This window comes from Halichoeres trimaculatus, unplaced genomic scaffold (assembly GCF_033239565.1).
Source record: "Halichoeres trimaculatus isolate MK-OKI-2021-1 unplaced genomic scaffold, fHalTri1.1 fHalTri1_scaffold_4, whole genome shotgun sequence".
Classification (NCBI taxonomy): Eukaryota; Metazoa; Chordata; class Actinopteri; order Labriformes; family Labridae; genus Halichoeres; species Halichoeres trimaculatus.
In genome coordinates, this window is record NW_027437182.1 from 22,351,717 (window position 1) to 22,377,289 (window position 25,573).

The 25,573-nt window shown below is 41.5% G+C and overlaps 1 protein-coding gene across 1 annotated transcript; it reads left to right on the plus strand.

Annotated features, from left to right (window-relative positions):
- The first annotated feature begins 15,686 nt into the window (after positions 1-15,686).
- Positions 15,687-24,009, plus strand: LOC141788825 (solute carrier family 15 member 1-like). The gene is made up of 23 exons (XM_074667912.1): positions 15,687-15,819; positions 16,049-16,083; positions 16,162-16,231; positions 16,373-16,511; positions 16,623-16,742; positions 16,838-16,937; positions 17,905-17,995; positions 18,185-18,268; positions 18,386-18,468; positions 18,594-18,680; positions 18,768-18,857; positions 18,944-18,985; positions 19,088-19,120; positions 19,218-19,306; positions 21,649-21,730; positions 21,806-21,922; positions 22,020-22,157; positions 22,278-22,324; positions 22,502-22,609; positions 22,695-22,806; positions 22,883-23,020; positions 23,109-23,216; positions 23,902-24,009. Exons 1-23 carry the CDS (start codon positions 15,813-15,815, stop codon positions 24,007-24,009), a joined length of 2,028 nt encoding a protein of 675 aa, XP_074524013.1. The 5' UTR covers positions 15,687-15,812.
- The last annotated feature ends 1,564 nt before the right edge of the window (positions 24,010-25,573 follow it).

Here is a 25,573-nt window from a genome sequence, read left to right on the forward strand (position 1 = left end):
GATGTAACCCAAGATGTTGTCACGACAACACCCTCGCCTTGTAGATCAGTTTGTTGAGTCCCAGCACACAGCAAGAAACAGGATGGCACCGCAGACTCACAGAAGATCCTCAGCAAGTCCAAGCCTGTCCTGACCTGTAGACGGGCTGGGTACTGTGGGTCCGGTCACTGTCCAAGGTCACCTCAAGGTAATTGCAGGTGTCCACAAAAACAGATCTCCAGAAAACTTAATTCAGACAACTCTAAACTAACACTGTGATGTAAATAAAATCCAGAAAACCTGAGGTCACGTCAGACTGATGAGAATGAAGAAAGAGAAGATCACTTCAGGGAAAGATTAACGCTCATGCTGCACGACTAACTATATGCAAACGATGTCAACGATGCACAGGAGTGTGTGTGTGTGTGTGTGTGTGTGTGTGTGTGTGTGTGTGTGTGTGTGTGTGTGTGTGTGTGTGTGTGTGTGTGTGTGTGTGTGTGTGTGTTACCATCAAACAGAAAAGTTCAGCAGCTTTATCCTGATGAGATAAGAGAGTGTGTGGGTGGAGTAAAGACCACCAACTTCAGCAGCACGGAGCTGCAACCTCTGCTCTGATATGACCCAGAATCACTCCACACACACAAACACACACACGCTAGCACACTTGAGTGGAGGGTTTTCCTGCCCCCCTGCAGTTTCAGATCCCCCACTGACTCACACACTCTCACACAACCAAACACACACACACACACACGGTAACAAGCAGAAGGCCGCCCACACTCTGCGGGGGTCTGTGTTCGCGCTCTATTAGAGGTCGTTTGTACGTCAGGATTTCTGTTCACACCTTTTAAACAGAAATGGGTGTCTCATTCTTGCGTTCAGAAGCTGTGGTTGCAGAAATGTCAGACAGCTTCACTTTAATATCTTTCATGTACTGACAATCATTTTTCTGAGGTATAGACAATGATTAATAATCTCACATTTATGTCTGTTTTAGGAGAAATCTCCACACAGTATAAAAAAAAAACATGAGGCTTCAAACTCAAACAGTCACATGATACATTTCAATGGTTTTCCTGCTCATTTGATGATCCCCTCCTCGTCCGTGTTATATTTTGACTCCAGGTCTGGCCCCACTCATGAAGTTGTAGTTAGGGGAAATAAGATCTGGGGACAGTACTAATTTTTTGATTCTGAAAATCAATCAGGCTGTTTGAGTTTCTGTCAAAACTTCCTCTAAGTCACATTTGTTGCACCAAGCATTGTTCTTTTTTAACTCATTCAGCATGTTGAAGAGAAGAAAAGTAATCAAACTGAAAATTTATCAGTCAAGCTACACATCTTAAGAAGGGAAAATCCTGTTGAAAAACAGTTTCCTTACTTGGCATCCTGATGCAAGCTTTGACTCCGTGTATCGCTACTTAGACATCTTCCAAACACGAGAATACAATCAATAATTACCCAAAATATTTTTTCAGGCAAGGATTAACATGTCTCAAAGATTTAGCTCCTAAATCGTTCTTTTAATGCTGTTTGTACTCAGTCTTTAAGTGCTTACCGATGCGTTGCTTCACCAGCATGTGACAAAATCAGGGCTCCAACCTGCTGGATCTGAGATGGAGGCAGAGGAAGCAAGGTTGTAATAGTTAACTAAAATGAAAACTAAAAATGAAAACTGAAATTTAAAATACATTGCAGTTAACTCAAACTAATAAAAACTAGAAAAGAAAACAAAAACGATAAGTAAACTAAAACTGTATCTTGTGTTCACAAAACTAACTGAAACTAACAAAAATTATAGACAAAATGTCCTTAGTTATTGTTTTTGATGATAGTTTTTATATAAAATTTATATTATTTTCTTGTGTTTAAGGCAGCAGCCAACAGTTCAGTATCAGCATTGACTGAGCAGTGAGCACTATGTTAGACTGGAAAATAAACAGTATTACAAAATATTTACTCTGACCTTTTTGAATCCTTCACCTGGTTATTAAGGTATGAAAAAACTAAAACTACACTAAAACTAAACCAAAAATAAGCTTTGTTGCAAAAATCAAAACCAAATCAAAACTACAATTCCTGCTCTAAAATGAATTAAAATAAACTATAATGGTAAAAAAAAAAAATGTTAAAACTAACTAAAACTAAACTATAATGACAAATCCAAAACTATTATAACCTTGAGAGGAAGTTAACATATTTACTGAAATTAAAACCAATCAGTTCAGGTATTAAACAGACCAGGGTCAGATCTTGTGGAATTTAGTCATCAGTGTTTTACTGATTTAACAAACTGTGACATCATGTCCATACCTGTCATGTTTTGGATTTAAAAATAAGGGAAATTTTGCTGTGAGCTGTCCCACCACAGCAACCAAGCTCCCTTACATTTTAAGACAAGAGTACAAGATATCTAAAAAACAACTTTCAAGTCAACACATTACAGGTCGCAGTAACAAAACTTACAGAACACATGACTGTGCCCCATCCTGCTCCTCTTTAGGAAAGAAAATTTGCCCATTTTTCAAGATGTTCACGGGACTTCTTTGTTTTTCTGCCAAGAATGCCTTCTCCCTCTTCCTGACATTCATCGATCTCTCTCCTCGGGTTTGTTATTCCCGCTGTCGTCACTAACCTCGTGACAACTGTCAACCAGGCTACAGCAGGTGGCATTTCTCGCAAGGTTAGTGACCGGAGCCGAGGCAGAAGATTTTTTTTTTTAAATACGGGAGAATTACGGGAAAATAGATGTACTGGAGGACGGCGGGAAAGAGGGGTAAAATACGGTAGTTTCCCGGCCAAAACGGGACACTTGACAGCTATGGCCATGTCATTGAAGCCTTGCTAACAGTAGCATTTAGCTCAAAGGGCTGATTTACAGAGCTGATTGTTACACATCTCTATGTTTAAGACTTTAAATACATTTTCTTACTTAAAGGGAAAAAAGTGTGCTGTAGTTTAGGAAATGTTACAGAGCTTTTGTTTGTTTTCATTTCTCCTTTACACATATGAAAATAACTTCACTGCACACATGACTACCCTCACTCTGTGTTCATATTTAAAGTGATGAATCATCGTGCTGCTTGTTGTAATTTTATTAAAAACACGTCTTTATTAGGAGCATCACTATTTTAGTGGTTGTGTTAACTAGTCTATAGTTGAACTTGTAGATTGTTTCATGTGGTTTCATTTCTGGGTAAATGAGACACTACACACACACACACACAGACTTTGCATGTCTCCATGCGTCGCCATGTCTCCGTGTCTGTGTCTGTGGTTACGAGTGAGACACCTTGGGGGTCTCCTCATTCTTGATTCCCATAACGGAGCTCGTAAAGATCAGCTAACCGCAGCCTTTCTGCCCCATACCACCCAACTGAGTCATGAGCCGAGAAGGGGCTAACCTCAGTGTGGGAGGAGGAACCACAGGTGGAGGGGAGGTGCGACGGCAAACCGTGAAGAGATGGGAATCCCTCAGCCTGATCAGAGGAGGTGTGCATGGTCACACATGAAGGCTCGGGGTGATGTGTGCAGCTGCTGCAGAGGAGGAGGACAAAAAGTAAAAAACCCAAAGGTCAAAGGTAAGGTGAGTGTGTGTGCAGTCTGTGAGCTGAGAAACTACAGAAAAACTCCCAGAGACTTGAGCAGATAGAAAAACTCCTGTCAGGAAAAGTGATTCCTGTAACTTCAGGTAAACAAGTGACCTTTACATTTACGAGAAGGTTTAACAGAAAACAGAGAGTGATGCATGAGTGATTTTTGCTGTAGGGAAATCATCTGAGGAACTAAACCTGCTGAAGCATCAAGGGGGCTCTGAAAAATTTGCTGAGTAACGAAAAGACCTGCAAATAAATCAGCCACAGCAATCAAGCTATAGTTAGGTGAGGTTAACGTCATTGATAATCTCTTCACAGTGTCAGTGTGTGGGATCTGTCAGGCAGCAGGTGAACATGTTCCTGAAGTCTGTGAGTTAAAGCAGAAAAATGGGCAAGTATGAGGATATGAGCGACTTACATGAGACATACATGTAAGTATGTTAGATGAGATTTACATCCACAAGGATTCAGGTCTATTTTCTGCGCGGCCGCTTCCAAACCTCGTAAATTCACTGTCGATAAGAAAGCACTAGACAGGAAGTCACCATGTGAAGTACCCGGAAGATTCCAAATAAAACACAATGCATGAACCCTCAAACGTAAATTTCGCCCATATGTTATAAATACGTCACATCTGGAGGCACTTGCATCAGGTAAACAGTCGGTTAGAGGGTCCCAGACGCAACACAACGCCATGGATGAAGAGAAGCTGATCTTGGAAGAGGAGAAGTTCAACATTCTGTATGATCCCAAACATCCTTTTGATAAGGATACAGGCAGAAAGGACAAGGTGTGGACTGACATATCAAAGTTATGGGAGTGGATGGTGATCGTGTGATATCGCTGTTCACAAGAGAGCCTGTGACTCTCCAAGGACCAACCCCTCCAGCCCTCCCCCCTTCTGGATTGAGCGACGCAGCGCGCTGCTTCCAGTGGGGTTTGACAAACGGAGCAAGACCGCTGCGCAGAGCTGCGCAGAGCTGCGCAGAGCTGCGCAGAGCTGCGCAGAGCTGCGCAGAGCTGCGCAGAGCTGCGCTAGAATTTAGGGGTCAGAGGGTCAGAATTAGGGGTGCACGATAACTATTGGATCAATAACTTTCATGTCGATAACAGGATTTTTTCACGTCATTTTGATAGGTCTGATATTATGACGACTAGCCCCAATAACATTTGTATTTTTGTCAGTATCGCAGTACCCCACTTCCACTATGAGTGACCCACTGAACGGCCTGCAGTGAATGCTGCATTCTATCTCCATCTGCATATATATTTATATATTTCCAACTGGAAATTTTTAAGAGAACCCCTCATGTTGGGAAAAGAAATTCATTAACTCTGGTAATATTATCCCTGGTAGTTACTCACTTGAATTGACATCCACAGTAATTTTCCCACATGTTACACATTAACAACAGAAATATGAACTCAAAGAATGACAAGCAAACATGGGAATGGTGAATTTCTATCACACCATAAATGCAGCACGACATGCACTCAGCACAGCATGTTAACGCTTCAAAACAGAAAACCTGGAGTGGACTGTGTGAGACTTCTTCAAAGTTTCTGAAGAAGACAGTTATTCAGGCAAGTTGCATGAGGAGGGAAAAGGGAGCAGCTTCAATACTTCAAACCTAATCATTCACCTGAAACGTAACCATTGCTTCATCAGAGTTTTGAAAGCATATGAGGACACCCCTTCAGATGCTAGTTATGTAAAGCAAACCACAAAGAAGGCCCCAGGACTTAAGCACTTCTGAAAAATCCAAGAAATTGGAAAAGACATGACCCACGGGCTAAGTTAATTTAAGAACTATGAAGAATACAGTTTCAGGTCAGAACATGTGCCATCTTTAAATTGTGGCTTATAAATAATAGCTCACAAATAAAAGCGGTTTAAGAAAAAAAGTGTGTTTGATGTAAGTCTTTTGTGTTAGACACAAACACCTGCTTTATAAACATGCTGAGTCACTTTAACAAAGATTTCTGATGCTTTTATTTTGAAGGTGAAGTTTGAGTCCCTCAGTTGTTTCATTCCTATTCAGCACACTGACTGATGACTGACCAGTTTCCCTCTGATGCAGACAAAAGCAGACAGCAGCAGCCGTTTTTACCTTTGGAGAATCATTCTGAAAGTACAAATTATCCTCCCCTGTTCCAGTAAAGCTCACCTCAATTGAACAAACTAACCAGCTAGTTACCGTCTGACTGTCTGTGTGTCTTCTGGGAAAGAGACAGAACTGACTGTGAGGGCTTGAGTATGATCTCTGCTCCAGGACACGTGGAAACACCACATCACTGGGATTATTTGTGGACACGAAGGAAATACTAACATCCAGAAGAACCTTCAAGAAGAGTTTTTTTTTTTTACTCTTTTCACATGTGTCTAACCAGGAAAGGTCTCATTGAGGTTTATTTATGTGATGATGTGTTAGACACGGCAGGCAGCAACGTCAAAACTGCTCTCAGTGTTTCTTAAGATGTGATTAGTTTTTGTTAACTCCTCCATTTGTTGTTATCTTTGAAGAAAATGAATAATAAAAGTTTGACATATCTGTGTTTATTAATATATATCAGTACCTTGATGGTTTGATACTCGTACACCAGCAGGAGCGAAAATTGAGAGGAAGATTAGAGAGTATTATCAGAGTGTGTGACTCCTGCAAGGCTGGAGGTTAAGCATGTCAGCAGTGTGAGTGGTGACAGGCAGGGTTGTGGTGTTGTGTGTCTTGATGTTATGGCCCGGGGAGGAGAGGGGCAGGGGGGTGTGGAGCAGGGTTGACCTCTGTGCCTCTAAAATGAGCTGAGATGAAGACCAGGCAGTGAGGAGGGGACCTCAGAGACGAGCAGCAGAGAGAGTGTTAATGTGTTTGGGTTGAAGGAGATGTAAACAGAGGACGGGCAGTTATCTGAAACCCCTGAAAACAGAAACCCACATGAAACCCACTTGATGTACAAGCAGTTCATAAAGCCACTGTGACGTCTCCCCCCATGATTCATTCCTCGCCCTAATCTTTGGGCTTTGGCTGGTGCCTGTCACCAGCATGTTCTTAGAGAAGTCAATATTTCAGGGTGAAAGGGTGGAGCTGGTGAGGAGGGAGGTGTTCGTAAACATCGAGTTATCTGTCCAAACTGTGACTAACACCATGGCTAACACATTAGCAGCTACATTAGCAGGTTATTCCTGTGAAGTCTTCAGAGTGTGACTGTTTGTGGTTGGGGAAAACCAAAGGTGTTCCTTTATCAGAACAGAGAAGCCAAGAAACAAGATTTCAGGTGGGAGAGTGAGCTGTAGGAAACAACACACTGACACAAACCAGGTCATTTCAAGCCACCAAGCTCCCTCTCTCCTCTACAGTGGCTGGTAAGGACAAATCCTGCTCACTTTAAAGGTAGAGTCTGCAGGATTTCCCTAACAATAGAATATCAACTTTAACAGGAATAATCTTGCTCAATCATTTCCTATTGACCATAATAAATGTGTGTCAGTGTCTGTGTCTGCCTCAACACCCTCTCCTCTGCCGTATGTTGATGTTTTGGTTGTGTTGGGATGTTTCTGTGCAGAGAGTATGCATGGTTGCATCAGCCAATCACAGAGTGCCCAGTGCGCTAGTGACTTTGCATGTTGACAATCACCAGTGGTACGAGGAGGAAAAACACTACCAAAGTGAAAAAAACCGCCAGAGACAGATAACACTTTTTCAAAACACGGGTGAACTTTAACTTGCTTTGGGCGCTTGGAGAGCAACACAGTACTTAAAACGACTCAAGTTGAAAAAAATTATTTTAAGAAAGAAAAAAAGCATAAACACCACAAATGTAATAACACACATTCTGAGGACAAGGGCTGAAGAAAAATGTTGCATATTGAAACTGCACAATGAAAGTGCTCCTAGAAGTTATCAGATACTCGTGGTAGACTTTACCTTTGCATATTTGGTGGACCTATTTTGATATCTAGTTAATTCAGAATATATGTGTATCATAAATTAACAACTTTGTTAAGACACAATTCCTACCACATCATGTGTATAAGGAGGGGGACTTTGGTCGGGCACAGCCAAAGGGCAACATCCGGTTAGTAAGAATGAAGCCTATGTGGAAATGCTAACAGTTGCTGGTCACTGAGAATCCACTTGAGGCTAGCTGCAGAGAGACCGGAAGTCACGTACGCACCAAGCCGTAAAAACAGACTTTTACAACATTTAAATGTATATTTACAGCCTGGTTAAAAAAACGTCTTGGGTCTAAAACTCTGATTTCACTTTCGGCACACACTATAACAAAAAAAACAAAAGTTAATAGGATTGTTTGATTTTCTAATCAGAGGCACAGCTCAGGTCACATGACCGCCGGGCGCCCTGTAGCTGCTTGAAGAAAAACTCACAACCGGTATCATAGCAAACGTGGCTGCGTCTGTGGATTGGCTTCTTTTCACGGTTTCAGGAACAGGCAGCGCAGAGGTTACGTCCATGTTTTAAACAGTCTATGGGTACAGCTCTCAGTTAGCCATGCAGCATGAGAACTGTTAGTGGTTTATTTCTGCTGTAAAACTGGACGTTTGAACATGAGGCTCTGTGGGGACAGGCTCACTGCTGGACACTGACTTCAGTGGACACTTTAAGAACTGTACTGTGTGCTTCATTTCAGAGCACCTGCTAAGTGAAAGTCAAAGTGGAGATTCAGTTTAGTCACATAAGCACAAACACAGTCAGTGAGGCAGTTTTCCAGAAAGGACGTGTGCACACACCCTCCTGCAGTGTGTCTGCATGCTGTCCCTCTGTTCAGGGAGAAAACTCCATCCTGATAAAGCTTATTCAGACGTCTGGGTTTTAGTGCTCAGATGGAAAATCCTGAACCACAGACCCTTTTTTTTTTCTTTTCTTTTTTTTTCAGCTCCACCTGACGGGTTTTCTTCCTCCCCCTCAGACCCCAGACGGATCCATCAGGAACCAGACTGCAGCACAAACACAGGAGGGAGGCTGGCAGGTGTACAGAGAGACAGTTAGAGCCGGACTGCGACAGAGACAGGTAGAGAGGGAGAGTGATGGGGAGACAGAGAGCTGTTTTCTGTTGTGGGAAAAGGAGAGAAGGAAACCCAGACACAAACATAAACATTGGCTCTGAGTTCAATGACTCTTCTCTCCACCTCCCCCTCTCTCCCCCCTCCTCTCCCCCTCTCTCCAAACATAAACAAATCCAGCATGGAAAGCATCAGACGGTCTGAGCACCTCACAGAAGTCTGAAGAGAGTGAGGAAAGGGAAAATCATCGAGCTGAGTTTTCATGTTTTCGTTCCACAAGAAGACAGACTGGATGAGACGCTCAGAGTCTCTGCTGCAGAATCCAGCGAACTTCAAACTCCTGTCATGTGTCACCGGCCAGAGGTGTCTCTCTGAAGTCAGACACCTGAAAGAGAAACACAAAAAAGCAAATACTTAGAAATGTAGTCTCCATGACAGAAAAAGACAGCTCTCTTTTTATGTGCTTATTCTGAACCTGCTCTGAAGTGATGATGGTCGGTTGAGATGATTGAGTTTACAGACGATGCAGTGTTAACAGTGATTGCCTCACTTTAATGAGCTGCCATGTAATAAGTGAATGACCTTGCTAGTACTTCTTCAAGTCATTTTGGTATTCCTTAAACATGCAGTTCCTCAAGTGTCCACCGGAGGCTGTGCTTAAAACTGAGTCATTCTCCATCGAGCCATATTGTTTATTTACAAGCTGGAGCATAACAGTTTAAACTGGGGTTGTACGTTTGTCTCAAGTACTTGAATTAGCCACAACAGATGCTGCTCAATTTGGAGAAAAATTGCTGGAGAAATAAACGCAAGCTAGGCTAAAATTCTCTGCAGATGGGGATGAGACTGCCAGGCAATTTCACTCATCTAGAGCATTTCCAACCTGAGCACTCATCTTGGTTTAACTCTACTGAGAATTTTTCCAGGACTTTACTTTACTGTTGGAAAGGCAGGATTTAGTATAGAATAGAATAGAATAGAATAGAATAGAATAGAATAGAATAGAATAGAACTTTATTGCCATTGTAACAAGTACAAATAAATTGAAGTCACAGCAGCAATCAAGAAAACAAAAGTAAGAAAGTGTATAGAAAGTGCAAAAAGGTCCATAAGAAAATAGATGATGACAGCTTGTCCATCATTCTCCAGTTCAGCCAGCCTCCACCTCCACAGGGTCCAGGACTGAGCCATGTCTGATGTTAGCTCCGTTAGCCATGTCGGTGAATAGTAGCTGCTACTCTGCCCTCTGGTATTCCTTCTGTTGCTGGATTAGCATGGCTAGCTCATCATCTTATTGGAGATAGATCTTATGTTCCCAATAACGATGGATGGAACGACAGGTCCATATCGTCACTTCTTAGCTCACACCTGAGAACCAGCACGTCGTCCTCACCTCCTTCTCTCTCCAAGGTTACATGTAGGATCTCCAGACAAACACAGGAGAAAAAGTAGTAAAAATATCACTGAAGCCACAAAAATTTTGGTGTCCATGCCCAACAAATGAGCAATACAAAGTAATGACCCACTCCAAATACTAACATAACAAAAAAAGAGACTTAAAAATTACAAGAAACGGTCAAAGAAGAGAGAGCTGCTGCAAAAGGCAGCCATAGCCAACAGGGTGGCGCCTAGCCAAATGTCTTGTTTCTACTGCAAAACATCAGCAAAGGGTGCTCTGAATGTGTTAACCATCAGAGTCAGTAAATACTCTTCGGGTTTAGGACCATTGATTTGACAATGAAGAAATGTGAAGATCTGCAGATTCATGAAAAAAATTACTTGTTGCAGCTGCAGGTTAAAACCAAACTGAGGCTCCATTTACATGACCATATTCCACCTGAGATTGCAAAAAATAAAGTGAAAGAAATCTGAGTTTACACTGAAACGCAGAGGGACTTAAAACGCTGCAGTATGCATGCCAGGTCTGTAGTTGGCGATGTAACTGAAGAGACACACCCCCATCACAGATGTCTAGCCAGCTGCTAATAAACACAACAGGAGAAGTGCAGAAGTGGTGCAACACATTCACATTTTGTTGAAAGGCAGTCTGCAGATTCGGAAGCACAAGCACAAGCACAACACGGTAGTCTGCCATTGTTACTGTTGTTGTTGTTGTTGTTGTTGTTGTTGTCCTGTCCGCGCATGAAAATCTGAGTTGCCACAGTGAAAGTGTAAACTCCTGCTTGCTGTTTACTTGGCAATGGTGGCAGCATTTCAGAATAATTCCAATCAGGGGGCTGTTTTCATAAGTTTCTGTTGTAGATTGGCTAAAACACTGTTTCAGTGTAAACAAGACGCCGAAACGCTACATTACTTTTGCGTTTCATCATAAAACCGTTGTTGGGTAAACAGCCTCTAAAACCATGTTTCATTGGTTGAAATGATGGGGTTTAAACTTATTTAGGTTTAAAAGATTATTGACTATGGCAATCGACAGAGTTCAAACTCTGAGGGTCATCCTCTAATCACACACACACAACAAATAAAAAAGTATTAACACACACACATTCTCTTTTACACACACACACACACAGTTAGTGTGACAGATGACTGCAGCTCCCTGGTCCGGCTGGTGATGACATCACTCCTGGGTCTGCTCCCAGAGTTCCCTGCTGCTGGCTCACATCCAGACCTACATCTGCAGAGACCCACACAAAACACAAAAGACACACACACTGGAACACAACCTCCAAGTTAACACCCAGACAGCCACCCTCCTCCTGTGAAAGTAAAGTGTGGGAGGTCTCAGCCACAGAAAACAACCTGCTGCATTTTTAATATGTGTAGCAAAACTGCAAAAAGCCAAGGATGCTGAGACAGAGGAAACAAAAATTTTAAAGTGTGGCTTGTAATATGAATCACAACCGAACAGAATCACAGCAGAAAAACCCTAAGTTTTTTTTTTAACTCACAGAAACTTTCATGAGGCTGTGTTGATATAGAGTCACGGTTTTAAATCCTCCTGACAGGCTGAGGTTGAAACTTTGATGTTTGAACCACACCCCATTCAAAGAAACAGAAACTTCAAAGTAGTTTTCTTCTCTTCTTAGAGACAGACCTGACAAAGACTGAATGTTCTGCATCAGTGTTGTTCATACTGTAGACTTTGTATAGAGTGGCCAGCATGGCCATTAACCTTTGTACAGTTTTGAAGCCAAAATACCCCCGTCAATCCCCAAAAAATACAGGCAGCTGTCAATCATCGTTTAACATGACTTAAAACCTTGTTTTTAACCTCTTATAACTAATTATAATAAAACCTTTCAGAAAAAGAGGACCTAAATACAAGTCAGCCAAATAGTATCAGCCTAACAGTATCATCACAACAATCAGATGTGAGAAACATACAAGTTGTATTAATTTTTTAAAGTTTGACCACAGCTTATCTGGAATGACTGGGGAGATGGATTTTTTGGCCTATACTGCAGCCAGCCACCAGGGGGAGCAGGTTTTGTGGAGACCTCACTTCAAGCTGAGCAAAATGACGTCCATTTTTTTTACAGTCTATGGTTTATACCTGTTTATTCCAGATATTTCCTCAGCTGGGGATACACAGGTTGTGTTTGAACATGGGGAACCAACAGCTGATGTTTCTGAGTTTTTATCACGTGGCCTCTGCCAACAAATTTGTTTCCATCCCCAAGAAGCAGCGTCAAGCTCACACACTGAGTTAAGGACCTTTTGCAGGAGCTGTGTGTATATGTGTGTTTGTGTGTGGACCATACCACTGGAGTCAGCCTGTGTCAGCTGCTCAGGGCTGATGGAGTGAGACCCACACATGCTGAAATATGACCTTCACAGAGCCGAGGAGAGGAGGGGGGTGGTTTTGTGTTTGTGGATCAGTTTTAAATTCTGCTCAGGAACAAGAGGAAGCCGACACACAGGCAACACCTCTCACACCTCAGGGCGCCGAGAGAAACTGTTACTATTCAGAACGTCCAGCATGTGAGGGAGGAACCGGACAACAGTGGAAAGATCCTTCACAGAAATAACAAACCTTTAGATCTCCAACCTACCTACTAATGTCTTGATTAGGGGAGCAACATCTAGACAACTGATGACATACACTTTAACTATCTGTACTTTCTGTTTAAAATGGATAACAGAGCTGGAAATGGCATCACATCTGAGTTTTTCACATTTCAGTCATGAGTTTAAAACAAAGGCAGAAAGTTATTGAGCTGTTTGCTCCAGTTCTGTTAGTTCTGTTAGTTCTGTTAGTTCTGTTAGTTCTGTTAGCTCTGTTAGCTCTGTTAGCTCTGTTAGCTAGAACCAGGTTATTTTAACACACAGCCTAGAGCAGGCACCACAGTGAGTTCTCATAAAGAGCTGGTATACTTTACTATTAGTGTAATTTGATTACACAAACTGAAGCTAATTTGCTAATAAACACAGTTGCAGATCAGGGTCCCTCCAGGATGAATCTGACTAAATGGGGAGCTCTTGACAACATTTCCATCAGGCATCTTTGAAGTTTTTTTTTTACTTCAGAGCGCTAATAAAATTAATCAATTCTCTGCTGAGAGATGCTCATATAAAAAATAGTGACCAAGGAGTGACAGGAAAAAAACAACAACACCATCTGTGTTGCATTTCTCTCTGATTTACTCTAGCTTTGTGTAAAGCCAAGATAAGAATCAGAGTGACCAGACAAAATCTGAAATCATCCTTCAGACGTGACGTCAGAATACACTTAGTGCTAAGGCATGCTAACAAGAACGAGTGTTGTAGTGAGCGCTCTTGTGCAGAGATATCAGAATTCAGGCCAGTGTGTGTGTGTGTGTGTGTGTGTGTGTGTGTGTGTGTGTGTGTGTGTGTGTGTGTGTGTGTGTGTGTGTGTGTGTGTGTGTCTGTGTGTGTGTGTCTGTGTGTGTGTGTGTCTGTGTGTTTTGTCCCAGAAGCATGTCCCTATTGGTGTTGTGTTTCATGTTGTGGTGTTCCTGAGAGAGGAGGGAGGGGTGAGTCCGCTCGATGGACAAGAGGAGAGGATAACAGAGGGACAGGAGGGGGTGAGGGTGAGGGTGAGGGTTAGAGGGGGTAATTAAGCCAGTGTCTGACACCCAAAGCTCCCCTCGTGCTCTGGCACAGACTGATGGAGTCTGGAATCTGAGAAATGCTTCTGATGGGACAGAGAGTCTGTGAGGGTTTAGTGAGGAGATTCAGCAGAAGAAGAAATAACACAACAAGCACAGATGATCTGTTTCTGTACCCAGGGATTTTGTAAAGTGAGGAGAAGAAATGTTTTACTAATGCTCTCTGGTTTACCAAAGTGATAGACTGAGGAGGAGGAGGAGGTCACTACTCCTCACTATGAGAGAATCCTGTCTCCTGGGGTCCAAAGACTCAGAATGAATATGAGATCAGAATTCGGACGGCTCAAATTAATAAACAACATCAAACATCAGCAGCATGTTAAGCACTAAAAAACATACAAACAATCAAACTTCACCCAAGCTAAACTGAAAATAAACTTTGAAAAAAAACAGAGTAACTTAGATAAAATAAACCCTGGCAATCTAAACTTAAGAACCTTAAGAAACTTAAAAGCCTTAAGAACCAAAGGTACCCAACGTGATGAATTTCAATTAAACCAAACCAAACTCAGTTTAACCAACAGAAAAACACTTAGAGCTTAAACCAACCTTTCTTTACTTAACCTACTCAAACCAAAAGTAACTAAGCTAACTAAAACTGAAAAAATAATAATAACCTAAAGAACTGACAGTAACACTAACAAGGTGAGATATCATGTAAATTAAGGGGCTGTTTACACGACAACGGTTTTAAGGTGCAACGCAAAAGTTTTGTTGGGTTTCAGCCTCGCGTTAAGACAGAAAAAGAGTTTTAGCCTACCTAAGAGCCCAGACAGACACCAGATGACCGGTTCAACTCTACTTGGGTGAAGATCTCCCCACAGCAGCATCTGGACAAGACAGTTATAGCACCACCTACAGGTCTGGCATGCTTACTACAGGCTTTTCAGCCCCTCTGCGTCTCGATGTAACGTTGTTGAGCAAATGGGGCCTCAGAGTTCAGTGGAAGTATAATGTCTCAGAAATAGCAGAGGATGTGGTCAGATCTTGTTGTGGTAGTTGGTTTAGCGGGAACATGGTGTTCTGATAAGTTGGGCTCCCAATCAGAGCACTGCTTTGACTTGGGGGTTAAAATGCATTACCCTAGATTTGAAGGTCATAGTCCCTATAGCAAGAGGCTGGGTTTCATTCTTACCTGTGGCTTTTGAAGAACGTCATCTCTTCCCACTGGTCCCTTCAGTTTCCTTTTCTATGCACTGTCCCTTAGTAATGAAACCGTAAATGGTTCTTATTAATGAGATGTGTTTCTGAGCGGCTCTGCACACATCTGGGCGTGCACTGAGAGCTCTACTCATCAAATTCAGATATGATTCTCCTGAAATCTGAAAACTTGAAACAGTAAACTTTTGCACATAAGTTGAGTGAGACCTGACCTGTTCTGCACAAAGTGTCCAGCTGTTTCTCTTCTTTTGTTTAAACCTAACATAGTCCACACGGCCATCTGTATTATTTGGTGTATATTATCTTTTTGTTAGTAGAAATGAGCCTTTAACTTTTGTATGTAAACCAATCTTTCTGGGTTGGGGCCGTCTTAAGTTCAACTTAAGTTCTCAGTGCCTGAGTGACACATTCAGGATTTGAAGACCAGATCAAACAAGGAGTCAAGTTAAGAGACATGACAGGGTTAAAATTTTAAGATGAAGGGCTGACAGTATCAGAGTCTAGCTGTGAAATCCACAAAAACTAATGTGAATCATCTCAGTGGTGGAGCTATAAACGAACGGTAGATAAACTTGTATGTGTAAAGTGGAACCCCTCCCTCCCTGAACACACTGCGGGTCAGACTGTGAGCTTATACTGCCCCCTACTGGAGTAAAACTGTCCTGCAGTTAAAAGGGTAGCATGACATTTTTATTTTAGGTTGTGGGATGACACCTTGTGGAAGAACCGTTCACTGCATTTCTTCTGTCAGCGTGTGACCAGAGTTGGTGTCGCTTAAGATGTTAACATATGAGATCCAGAGTCCAGCATCAGTGGGCATTACAGGGGGGTTTATGACAGATTACACAAGAGGAATCTGAGACTTTGACTCAGTGTTAGTGTGTTGGACTTGGACAGGGCTCAGATGAGCTGCTGTTTGTTGAATGCTTCAGTTGGAGAAGGGACGAGGAGTTGAGAGCAGCCATGGCAGGTGAGTCCTGGGACAAAGTGGCTGAAACCAATGTGAAATGTGAAAATTATCTGTTTCTGGCAAACTTAAGAGGATATCATTCACTTTATTTTTTAAATGATCCTTTTTCTCTCACATGAGCATTTTATCTCATCACAACTGTTTATTGTTCTGTTGGTTGCTTTTGACATATGTATGTTCTAGTCTCGTATGACCTTTATCCGTTCTTTATTTATTTTATTTTTTTCAGACGTAGAGAACAAGAAATCTCAGAAGCCAAAAAGTGTAAGTCTGAATCTTGTTACGCTGTCTGAATTGTATCTAGTGAGACTCTGCAGCCAACTTTTCTCATCCTCCTTACAGACTGTCTTAGGCAGCACAATCAGCATCTTCTTCATCGGGATCGATGAGTTCTGTGAGCATTGCATAAGAAGTGAGGTGCTTTTTTTTTTTAAAACAAAAAAACAAAACAAAAAAATCAGTTGCTTTTTGGTTTCATCTCTTCTTTTAGTACTATGCATAGAAGTGACAGAAACAATCAATTCCTCCCATATTCCCCCTCTCCCATCATCAGGTATGATCCCGCTGTTCTTGAGGATCTTCTTCAACTGGTACGATTTGACCACTACTGTCCACCAGATTTTTGTGGCTCTCAGTTACCTGACGCCCATCTTTGGGGCGTTAATTGCTGACTTGTGGCTCGGCAAGTTCAAGTAAGTATCAATCCCTTAGATACATTAGATACATTAGATACAGTGAATTCATGAAAGGGTTGAAGAATATCTCTATAAACGTCCTCCTTGGATTTTCCTCCCTCTGCACAGGACAATTGTTTACCTCTCTATCGTTTACGTGCTGGGACAGATTGTCCTGACCATAAGTTCCATCCATGATATCACAGATTCAAACCAAGATGGCATCCCTGACAACATCCCCATCCATATGTAAGTTAACCACTTTAATTAGGGTGAGACACATCACAGCAGAATGACTGGAGCAAATGTTTTAACAGTGTTTATGTTTTTTCTGTAAACCTCAGGGCTCTATCCATGATAGGTTTGAGCCTCTTCACTCTGGGGACAGGGGGCATCAAACCCTGTGTGGCTGCTTTTGGTGGAGACCAGTTTCTGGAACATGAGGTTAGAAGATACTCAAACACACACGTGTACACGCACCAAGGATAAAATTTTGTGCACTGATTTGTAAGTCTCATGGTGATGATCTACTGTCAGCTTTAGCCCAACAAAATGAGTCATGAGTATTAGAGAGCTGCTACAGAGATAATTCATGATGTGATGCAGTTTTCCAATAACAGTATCGGAACCAATAAATGCTTATCTATAATAATGACATTTAGATATAATAGGGCGAGCCTGCGAGCTAGTTCAAGCAGATAACTCAAACTGCTGCTATGCACATATCACATGTCCCAGTCATCATAACCATCTTCCAAACACATCCTCTACCTCTCAATTTGGTGGTCTATTTAAACTGGGAATTCCCCATCTCTCCTCCTCTGCCTGTCAATGCCTCTGCTGCTTGTTCTTTTGGCCCCACCGCCACCACAGCAACCACCTGCAGGCTCCAGGAGGATTGTGTTCAGTATGTTTTGCTCATCACTCCTCAATTTTGCTGTGTAGACTTATCTGGTATCAGGAGTGATAAGGCCAGAGGCTGTGGCCAAACACAAATGAAATTACTGCTAAATAAACAAACCAAACATGAGTTGTGTGACTGCAGTATTTCAATACTGCCCAATTGCAACAATGCATACATAATTCAGCTTGATGTAAACATTCATGTTCACACTGCACATGTGTAGAACGTAAGTTGAGCTGCCTCTATGTCGCACACGCCTAACCACACACACACACTCACACACACACATTCTCAGATTAGTTAGAAGTATCAGATTCTTATCAGCATTTTCTCTGTCCTTTTCCATTGCCACTAGCTGTTTTATTTACTTAATAACAAACCCATCTTTATCACTTTATGGTGCCATGCAAAGGTAAGCAAAGGTCGATCAGTGTCAACAAGGGGTGCTCATAACAGTTGTATCCAAAGGAATAATTAATCAAAGAGTTTAATTTTTGTTTCCAACAGAAGAAGAAGAGAAGCATCTTCTTCTCCGTCTTCTACTTTTCTATGAACGCCGGCATGCTGCTGTCCATCTTCATCAGACCCAAACTCTCAGGTTCACTTCACTGAAGTTCACCATAGAGTCAAATCCAGGAGGACAGCTGGTCACATTTTTAAATATAAATGTGTGTGTGTGTGTGTGTGTGTGTGTGTGTGTGTGTGTGTGTGTGTGTGTGTGTGTGTGTGTGTGTGTGTGTGTGTGTGTGTGTGTGTGTGTGTGTGTGTGTGTGTGTTTGATTTGCAGCTCATCATTGTGGCATTCACACCAAGCAGTTATGCTTCCCACTGACTTTTGGGGTGCCTGCTGCTGTGATGGCAGTTGGTTTGGGTAAGGATGAGTTCATCTTTCTTATTTAAAACACAGATCTCCCCTCATTAAAAATACATATTCTTTGTGTTTCGAATCAAGTGAATGAGACCCATACTTTTTTTTGTGTGTCTGCAGTCGTCTTCATTGTTGGAAGCAGACTGTGTATTAAAGTCCCACCTCAGCGTAACATCCTGGTGAAGGTCTGCTGTTGTATTGGGGTGAGTTAATATGATTCCATCTCAACAGAAACCTTTAAAAACAAGTTATTTCATCCTGAAACTTGATTCCAAGTGTTCTTTTCCTTTTTTATTATTATTATTATTTTTTTTTTTGCTGCCCATAGTTTGCAATCAAGAACCGCTTCCTGCACAGAGATCCTGTGTACCCAAGGAGAAAGCACTGGATGGACTGGGCAGAGGAAAAACATGATGTTAGCGTATTAAAATGATGCAAACAGATGGTCAAACAATCATTGTTATGTGTGAAAGCTATAAACTGTTTCTATTTCTGGCTCCAGAAACTCTTGATTGCTCAGGTGAAGATGGTGCTGAAGGTGCTGTTCCTCTTCATTCCTCTGCCCTTGTTCTGGGCTCTCATTCGTGAGCAGGTAGATCTCCTGTGATCAATAAGAGAAATATTTAAAAATTATATAGACATAAAGAATCCACGTGACAAGCTGTGTGTCCCTCACAGAGCAGATGGATTTTCCAGGCGGAACATATGAACGGAGACTTTGTAAGTGTTTTGTTTGTTTCCTTATGAGCACAAACAGCGAATATGACGGTTTATTAAATGGGATTCTCTTTGTCTCTCTTCTTCTTCTTCTTCTTCTCACAGGGACTCTTCGTCATCCAGCCTGGTCAGATGCAGGTAAGAGGCTTTTCTTTGTTGTGTCGTTTCTGGACCTCCTTGATGTAAAAGCAAAGCAAAAGATTTTTAAAGTCTGCCTGTCCTCCTTCACCTCCAGACTTTGGGCCCGATCATGATCCTGGTTTTGGTGGTGATCATGGAAAGTATCATCTACCCGCTGGTCGCCAAGTGCAACCTAAACTTCACGTGAGTTTATCATTCATGTTGTTCAAGAGCAGAAATGCATTAAATAGATGAATACAGTAGGGAAAATAAGTATTGAACACATCAACTTTTTCTCATCACTTTTATTTCCAAAGATGCAATTCAAACAAAAGTTCTACTAGACATTGGTATTAACTCAAATAATCCACACATGAAAAGAAATCTAAATGTTCAGGTCCATAAATAATGATTATGTAGAATTAAGTGAGATAACACAGGAAAAAAGTATTGGACACGCTAACTGGAGAAGCCTTTGTTTACAATGAAAGCTTCCAGGCGCTTCTTGTATGTTTTAACTAATCGCCCACACTGCTCAGGTGTGATTTTGGCCCATTCCTCTGCACAGTTAGTCTTTAAATCTTGAATATTCTGTGGTGCCCTCTGGTGAACCCTTTTCTTTAGTTCCTTCCACAAATGTTCAATTGGATTTAAGTCAGGTGATTGACTAGGCCATTCTAACAGATTGATTTTCTTTTTTTGAAACCATTTGAGAGTAAACTTTGCCGTGTGCTTTGAATCATTGTCCTGCTGGAAGGTCCAGCCACGTCTCATCTTCATCATCCTGGTGGATGGCAGCAGATTAATATAAAGAACTTCCCGATACATGGCTCCATTCATTGCTCCTTCAATTATATGAAGTTTGCCAATACCATGAGATGAGAAACAACCCCATGCCATGATGCTTCCACCTCCAAACTTCACTGTTGGTGTAGTGTTTTTTGGGTGATGTGCAGTGCCATTTTTCTTCCAAACATGGTATGTAGTATGACAGCCGAAAAGTTCAGTTTTGGTCTCATCTGACCAGACAACATTCTCCCAGTATTCTACAGGCTTGTCAAGATGCTGTTTAGCAAACTTTAAATGAGCTTCAACATGCCTTTTCTTGAGGAATGGAGTCTTGTGGGCTGAGCGTCCATAGAGGCCATGGTGGTGGAGTGCATTGCCTATTGTTTTCTCTGTAACAATTGTACCTGCTGCCTCCAAGTCTTTCTGGAGCACTTTCAGGGTGGTCCTTGACTATCTTTCGGACTCCCTGGTCAGAAATCTTGCAAGGAGCTCTTGTGCGTGACCTGTTGATGGTAAGGTGGTGCTTCTTCCACTTGTGCATAATGGCCCCAATGGTGCTGACTGGAATATTCAGGTGCTTTGATACAAGTCTGTAACCAGTTCCATTCTGATGCTGAGCAACAATCAGGTTGTAAATGTCTTCAGAGAGCTCTTTGCCTTTACCCATCATGAGGTGTGTCGTATTTAACTGCTTGGTAAAAAAAATCGACACTTTTTATAGGACCATCAATTTGCTCCAGCCCAGCTAATGTTGGTTTGCACTAATTGGAAGTTCAAGTAATAATTACTGACAGATTTCAGGTGGTATGGTGCATTTCCTTGCCAAAGTATACAGCCTTTCCATGGTTTGTTCAATACTTTTTTTCCTGTGTTATCGTACTTAATTCCACATAATCATTATTTATGGACTTGAATGTTGTGATTTCTTTTCATGTGTGAATTATTTCAGTTAATACCAATGTCTGGTAGAAATTTCATTTGAATTGCAGCTTTGAAAATAAATGTAATGAGAAAAAAGTTGACGCGTTCAATAATTATTTTCCCCACTGTAGAGGAGAACTCACAGGTTTGATTTCAAATTAGCATAAAGTTTGTATCGTTCATTGTTGTTTATTGTTTAAAAGAATCCCCATTAGCTGCCACCAAGGTGACAAGCTAATCTTTCTGGGGTCCACACAGGAAGACAACATAAAACCTATTACACAATGCACAAGATAGTTACAACTAACATAACTCACAATGCAGATCTTAAGTCTTAAAACATTGTAGACATCATTACAACAAGCATCATCAGAAAATTGTGAGAATGGTTGTTATTTTAACAAGTTGTATCCATCACATAAAATCACATCCACTCCTCTACCTACAGTACATGCTTAGGTATTCAGGTAGTGCCTTCTCAGGTGGTGCTTAATAGATGACTTGCTCTTCAATTTACGTATACTGAAGGGACAATTATTCCAATGATTGATGGCATGAAAAAAAAAACTGTCCTTTTTAAGGAATTTGACTTTGGATGTGGCAACAAGACCTGGCCATCATCAGCTGACCTGGTAAAATATGAATGAAGCTGACTGCATCTGACAACTTGTTTGTTTAGAAAAACAGGTTGAGTAGAAAAGACAGCATTACTGGTGATGCATACTGACAGTGTTTGTTCTTATCGGACAACATAAGACCAACCTGGCAGCTCTGTCCTGGGCAGTTTGCAATGTCTTCAGTTGGCCCTTAGATGTATAAATGTGTTTCCTCTGCAGTCCCTTAAAGAGAATGACTGTTGGGATGTTCCTCACCGCTCTCGCATTCATCTCTGCTGCTGTGGTCCAGTTACAGATCGACGTGAGTGTAACAAACATACTTTGGTACAGCCTGCAAATCCCATTCTACACATTCACATCTTCATGTCTCCTCCAGCGAACGCTGACAGATTTCCCATCAGCCAATAACGGCCAGGCAAAGTTCATCAACTTGCAGAACAAACCCATGTTTGTAGGAGCTGGAGAATACAACTTTCCTTTGGCTCCTTTTGAGGTACAGACACAAACATCAACTATCCAAGTGACAAAAAAAAGTAAAAAGGATGAGCAAAAAGAAGACGTATTTATGGTTGAGTTGTTTTTCTTTACAGGCAAAAGGTTACATGAATTTTGATAAACCATTCCATCTGAATCTGGGGTCTGGATCAGAATACTTAGTTAATGTGATGAAAAAATCTCGGAGCTCCATCGTCATCTTTCAGGATGAGGAAATAGTAAAGGCTGTCATGGTAAGTGTGGTGAAAAGGGCTGAAGTTAAAACCTAATTCTGTCAGATTTTTATTGTGTTACAGCTATAGCAATCTTTACCCTTTAAGTGTGTCAAATTGTACTCAACTTCCTTTCGCCAGTTCTCTGATGCTAGTGCCAAGCCGTGGAATGGTGAAAATAAGATCAGGCAAGTTTCAAATTATTATATACCTTAAAGGTTGAAAAACAGCACCATAACCAACATGTGCTAAACAGGAACCTGGTATTAACTCTGCAGCTTTAACTCTAGCTATTGTTCATCATCACTTTGATTTGAAGCTCCTGGGTGCTTCAGATTGATACTCATTTTGTGCTCCTTCTTCAGGTTTTTGAACGGTTATGGCTTGAGTTTGGACATATCTGGTGGGGTTCAATCATTTGGAAACGTTTCCTCCAATGACATGTCGCATTACATTTACATACCACAGGGAGAGTAAGACTGTTTTCTTACATATTCTATGAACATACTAAAAATATTACAGACATTTTCCTCATCTAACTGGTGGCTTGTTGTGCAGAGCAAAGTTCCTAATCAGAGATGACAGGGGGGAAGTGTGTCAGTACAACCTGTCGCTGGGCTTCAGCAGCGCTTACACGTTGATCATCCCGTCTACTTTCACATTCGAACGTGTAAGTCACAGACGTCTTTTAGGCACTGTTTGGCTCCATTTTTCATTTGACTGAGACATTGGTCTGTTTTCTGCAGTGCAAAGAAAGCATCATAGCAGAGATGGACATCAGCCCTAACTCCGTCCACATTGCCTGGCAGATTCCTCAGTATTTCCTCATAGCTGCAGGAGAGGTGATGTTCTCCGTAACTGGCCTCGAGTTTACCTACACACAGGTAGAGGGTGCTATCTTAAGTAAACACAGAGCAGAAAATAGACTAAACAAGGTGATAGTGTCTTAATGTACATCTTCTTGCTCTGCAGACGCCCAGCAACATGAAGTCTATGCTGCAGGCCGGTTGGCTTTTCACTTACGCTGTAGCCGTCATTTTTGCGGCCATTTTTCCTGATGCATGGAGGCTCCAAGTTCAAGTGGGTGAATTTTATTTGACCATTTGCAGATACGTTGTGCCACCGTGGCCCTGACGAGATAATTAACACAATACATGGAGCTTGCATTTATAGATCAAAGAAGAAGTCAAAGGTCAAAATCAAACAGGGTAGGCAGAATTCAGTTTGCACTCGTGCTTCTTGGCGAGGGTCCTACCAGGAAGTGAAAATCTCTGAACTATCCTCAAAATGTATTCCTCCGAAAGTTCTCCTTTGAGTGAAACCAAGCGTATTATTTAGTGTAAACAAAGAAAGGAAAGAAAAAAAAACAATTTGCCAACAATGATAACCCCACACATCGTACTGAAACGTTGTTTGAGAAAATATGAGCATGTCATTATGAAAGGAAATAGAAAATACTAACAAGAACTGATTCAAAAGTGAACTGATTCAAAAGTGAGGTAAAGGTGCAACATTTAGTGATCAAAGCATCTGTTTTTACCCCATGAGTTGAAGAGAAGATGCAGTTAGGGAGAAAGAGCAAAAAGGTGAGAGGAAGTTTAAACTTCATTTTTCATTAGGAAGACAAGCAGGTAGGCAAACTTATAGACAGGTATGTCAATCAGTCGGCAGGTAGGTAGGTCGGATGATCATCTTCTCTATCTCCTTTCGAGCCATCACTATGTCATTATCGGGTTTCGTTTTTGTTCCTGTCTTTTCTCCCCAGTGGGCCGAGTACATCCTCTTCGCCTCTCTGCTCGTGGTGGTGTGCATCATCTTTGCCATCAACGCCCGCTTCTACCTACGCGCAGGGGTCATGCCCCCCTCTCCATAAAGTTGTCCCCCCCTAAAAAATCAGTTGTAATTAATTTTCTAATAGTATAGTAATGTTTTTCTAATGGTTTAATACAAGTCATGCTACTTAAAACACACTGTTTGACGATTTTAAATACTGAAAGATAACACACACACACACACACACACACACACACACACACACACACACACACACACACACACCCCGCGATCCTCGCAGTGGTTTGATCCAATCGCTTTCTCCTGGCAGGGATGCTGCACACACACACATGCACACAAATACAGACGCACAAGCAGAGCGGAAGATCGAGGTTAAGTAAGTAGCTGTCATTGAAAGACTGAACAGTTATAACTTCACTTGTTCAACAGACACACAGAGAAAATGAAAAGCAAATGTCAACTCCTTTGTCCGAAGTCTGACAGTACGCTTTAGATAAACACAAGATGCTGATTAAAGGGATAGTTCAGTTTTTTTGAAGTGGGGTTGTATGAGCTCTATGTGACCACTAAGGACATTAGATACAGTAGAAAGTTGTCTCCTCTCCCTCAGTAAGACACAAACTGTAATCGATGGTGACGAGGAAATAGGCGCTAACAGGGAGAGACCGTACCAAATTCAAAGGCTATTTTCTCTGCCTACAAGAACTAAAATCAAAAAGTAATACCACAGTTAAAGAGTACGCTACATAGATTTTTTTTTAAGTGCATTAAGTCTCCGGAAATATAAACATTTATCTGGACCTAACTAACTGGTCATGTATCCTTCCGCGCAGCGCTAGTGCGCTCCGTCCCCCCTCCTCCTTTTAGCTGTAGGGAAAGTAATAATTTTACTGTTTATTGTCCCCCCCAACAATGAAAAGTGATTTTCGCCCCTGCTGACACGATCAAAATGACAGCGAGAGGCGGCAATGCTAACAGGCAGGGCAAGTGCTTCACCTCAAGCCAGAAGGGGGCACTAGAGAACTGACCAACTTTGAATCCCCACACTGACACTGAGGAGAGTTATTAATGAACACATGGGCTCTATGCAGTACTACCTACAGAGGCCTCACCCTCACCTGTTGGCTGCAAGAAGCAGCGCATCTTACTACAACAAGTAACGGAGTCTTTCAAAATATGGAGAATTTATCCATCTGACAGTGAGAAACAAAAGAAAGGAGGCGCAAAAAAGACTTCAAGAAAGTGGTAAGCTGAAAAGATGATTGCCAGTAGTATTTTTGTTATATTTTATTCTCCATGTGCGTTAAGTGGGCTTGATGCTTCTTCAAACTGTTTTTATTCAGCCTGTATTATGCTGTAAATGTAAACCTCTGTCATGGTGCAGGCCTCAGCACACAGTTTAATCTCTGGGTTGGAACCTTTTTAAATAAGTTTGCCTCTGATTTAAAAAGCTAAAAATAAAGTATAAGTAAGTAGAAGAACAGTATCAAGAACATTTTAAGTTGCCTTGGAGGAATTTGATGCTATAAAGACAAAGCTTTTAAGAGTTGTATTTTTTTTTACATGTTAAATGTTTATATTTTCTTTTTGGAATGATACAAATGGTTGAAAAATGTTTTCCTTTCACATTTTTTCTTTCTGTC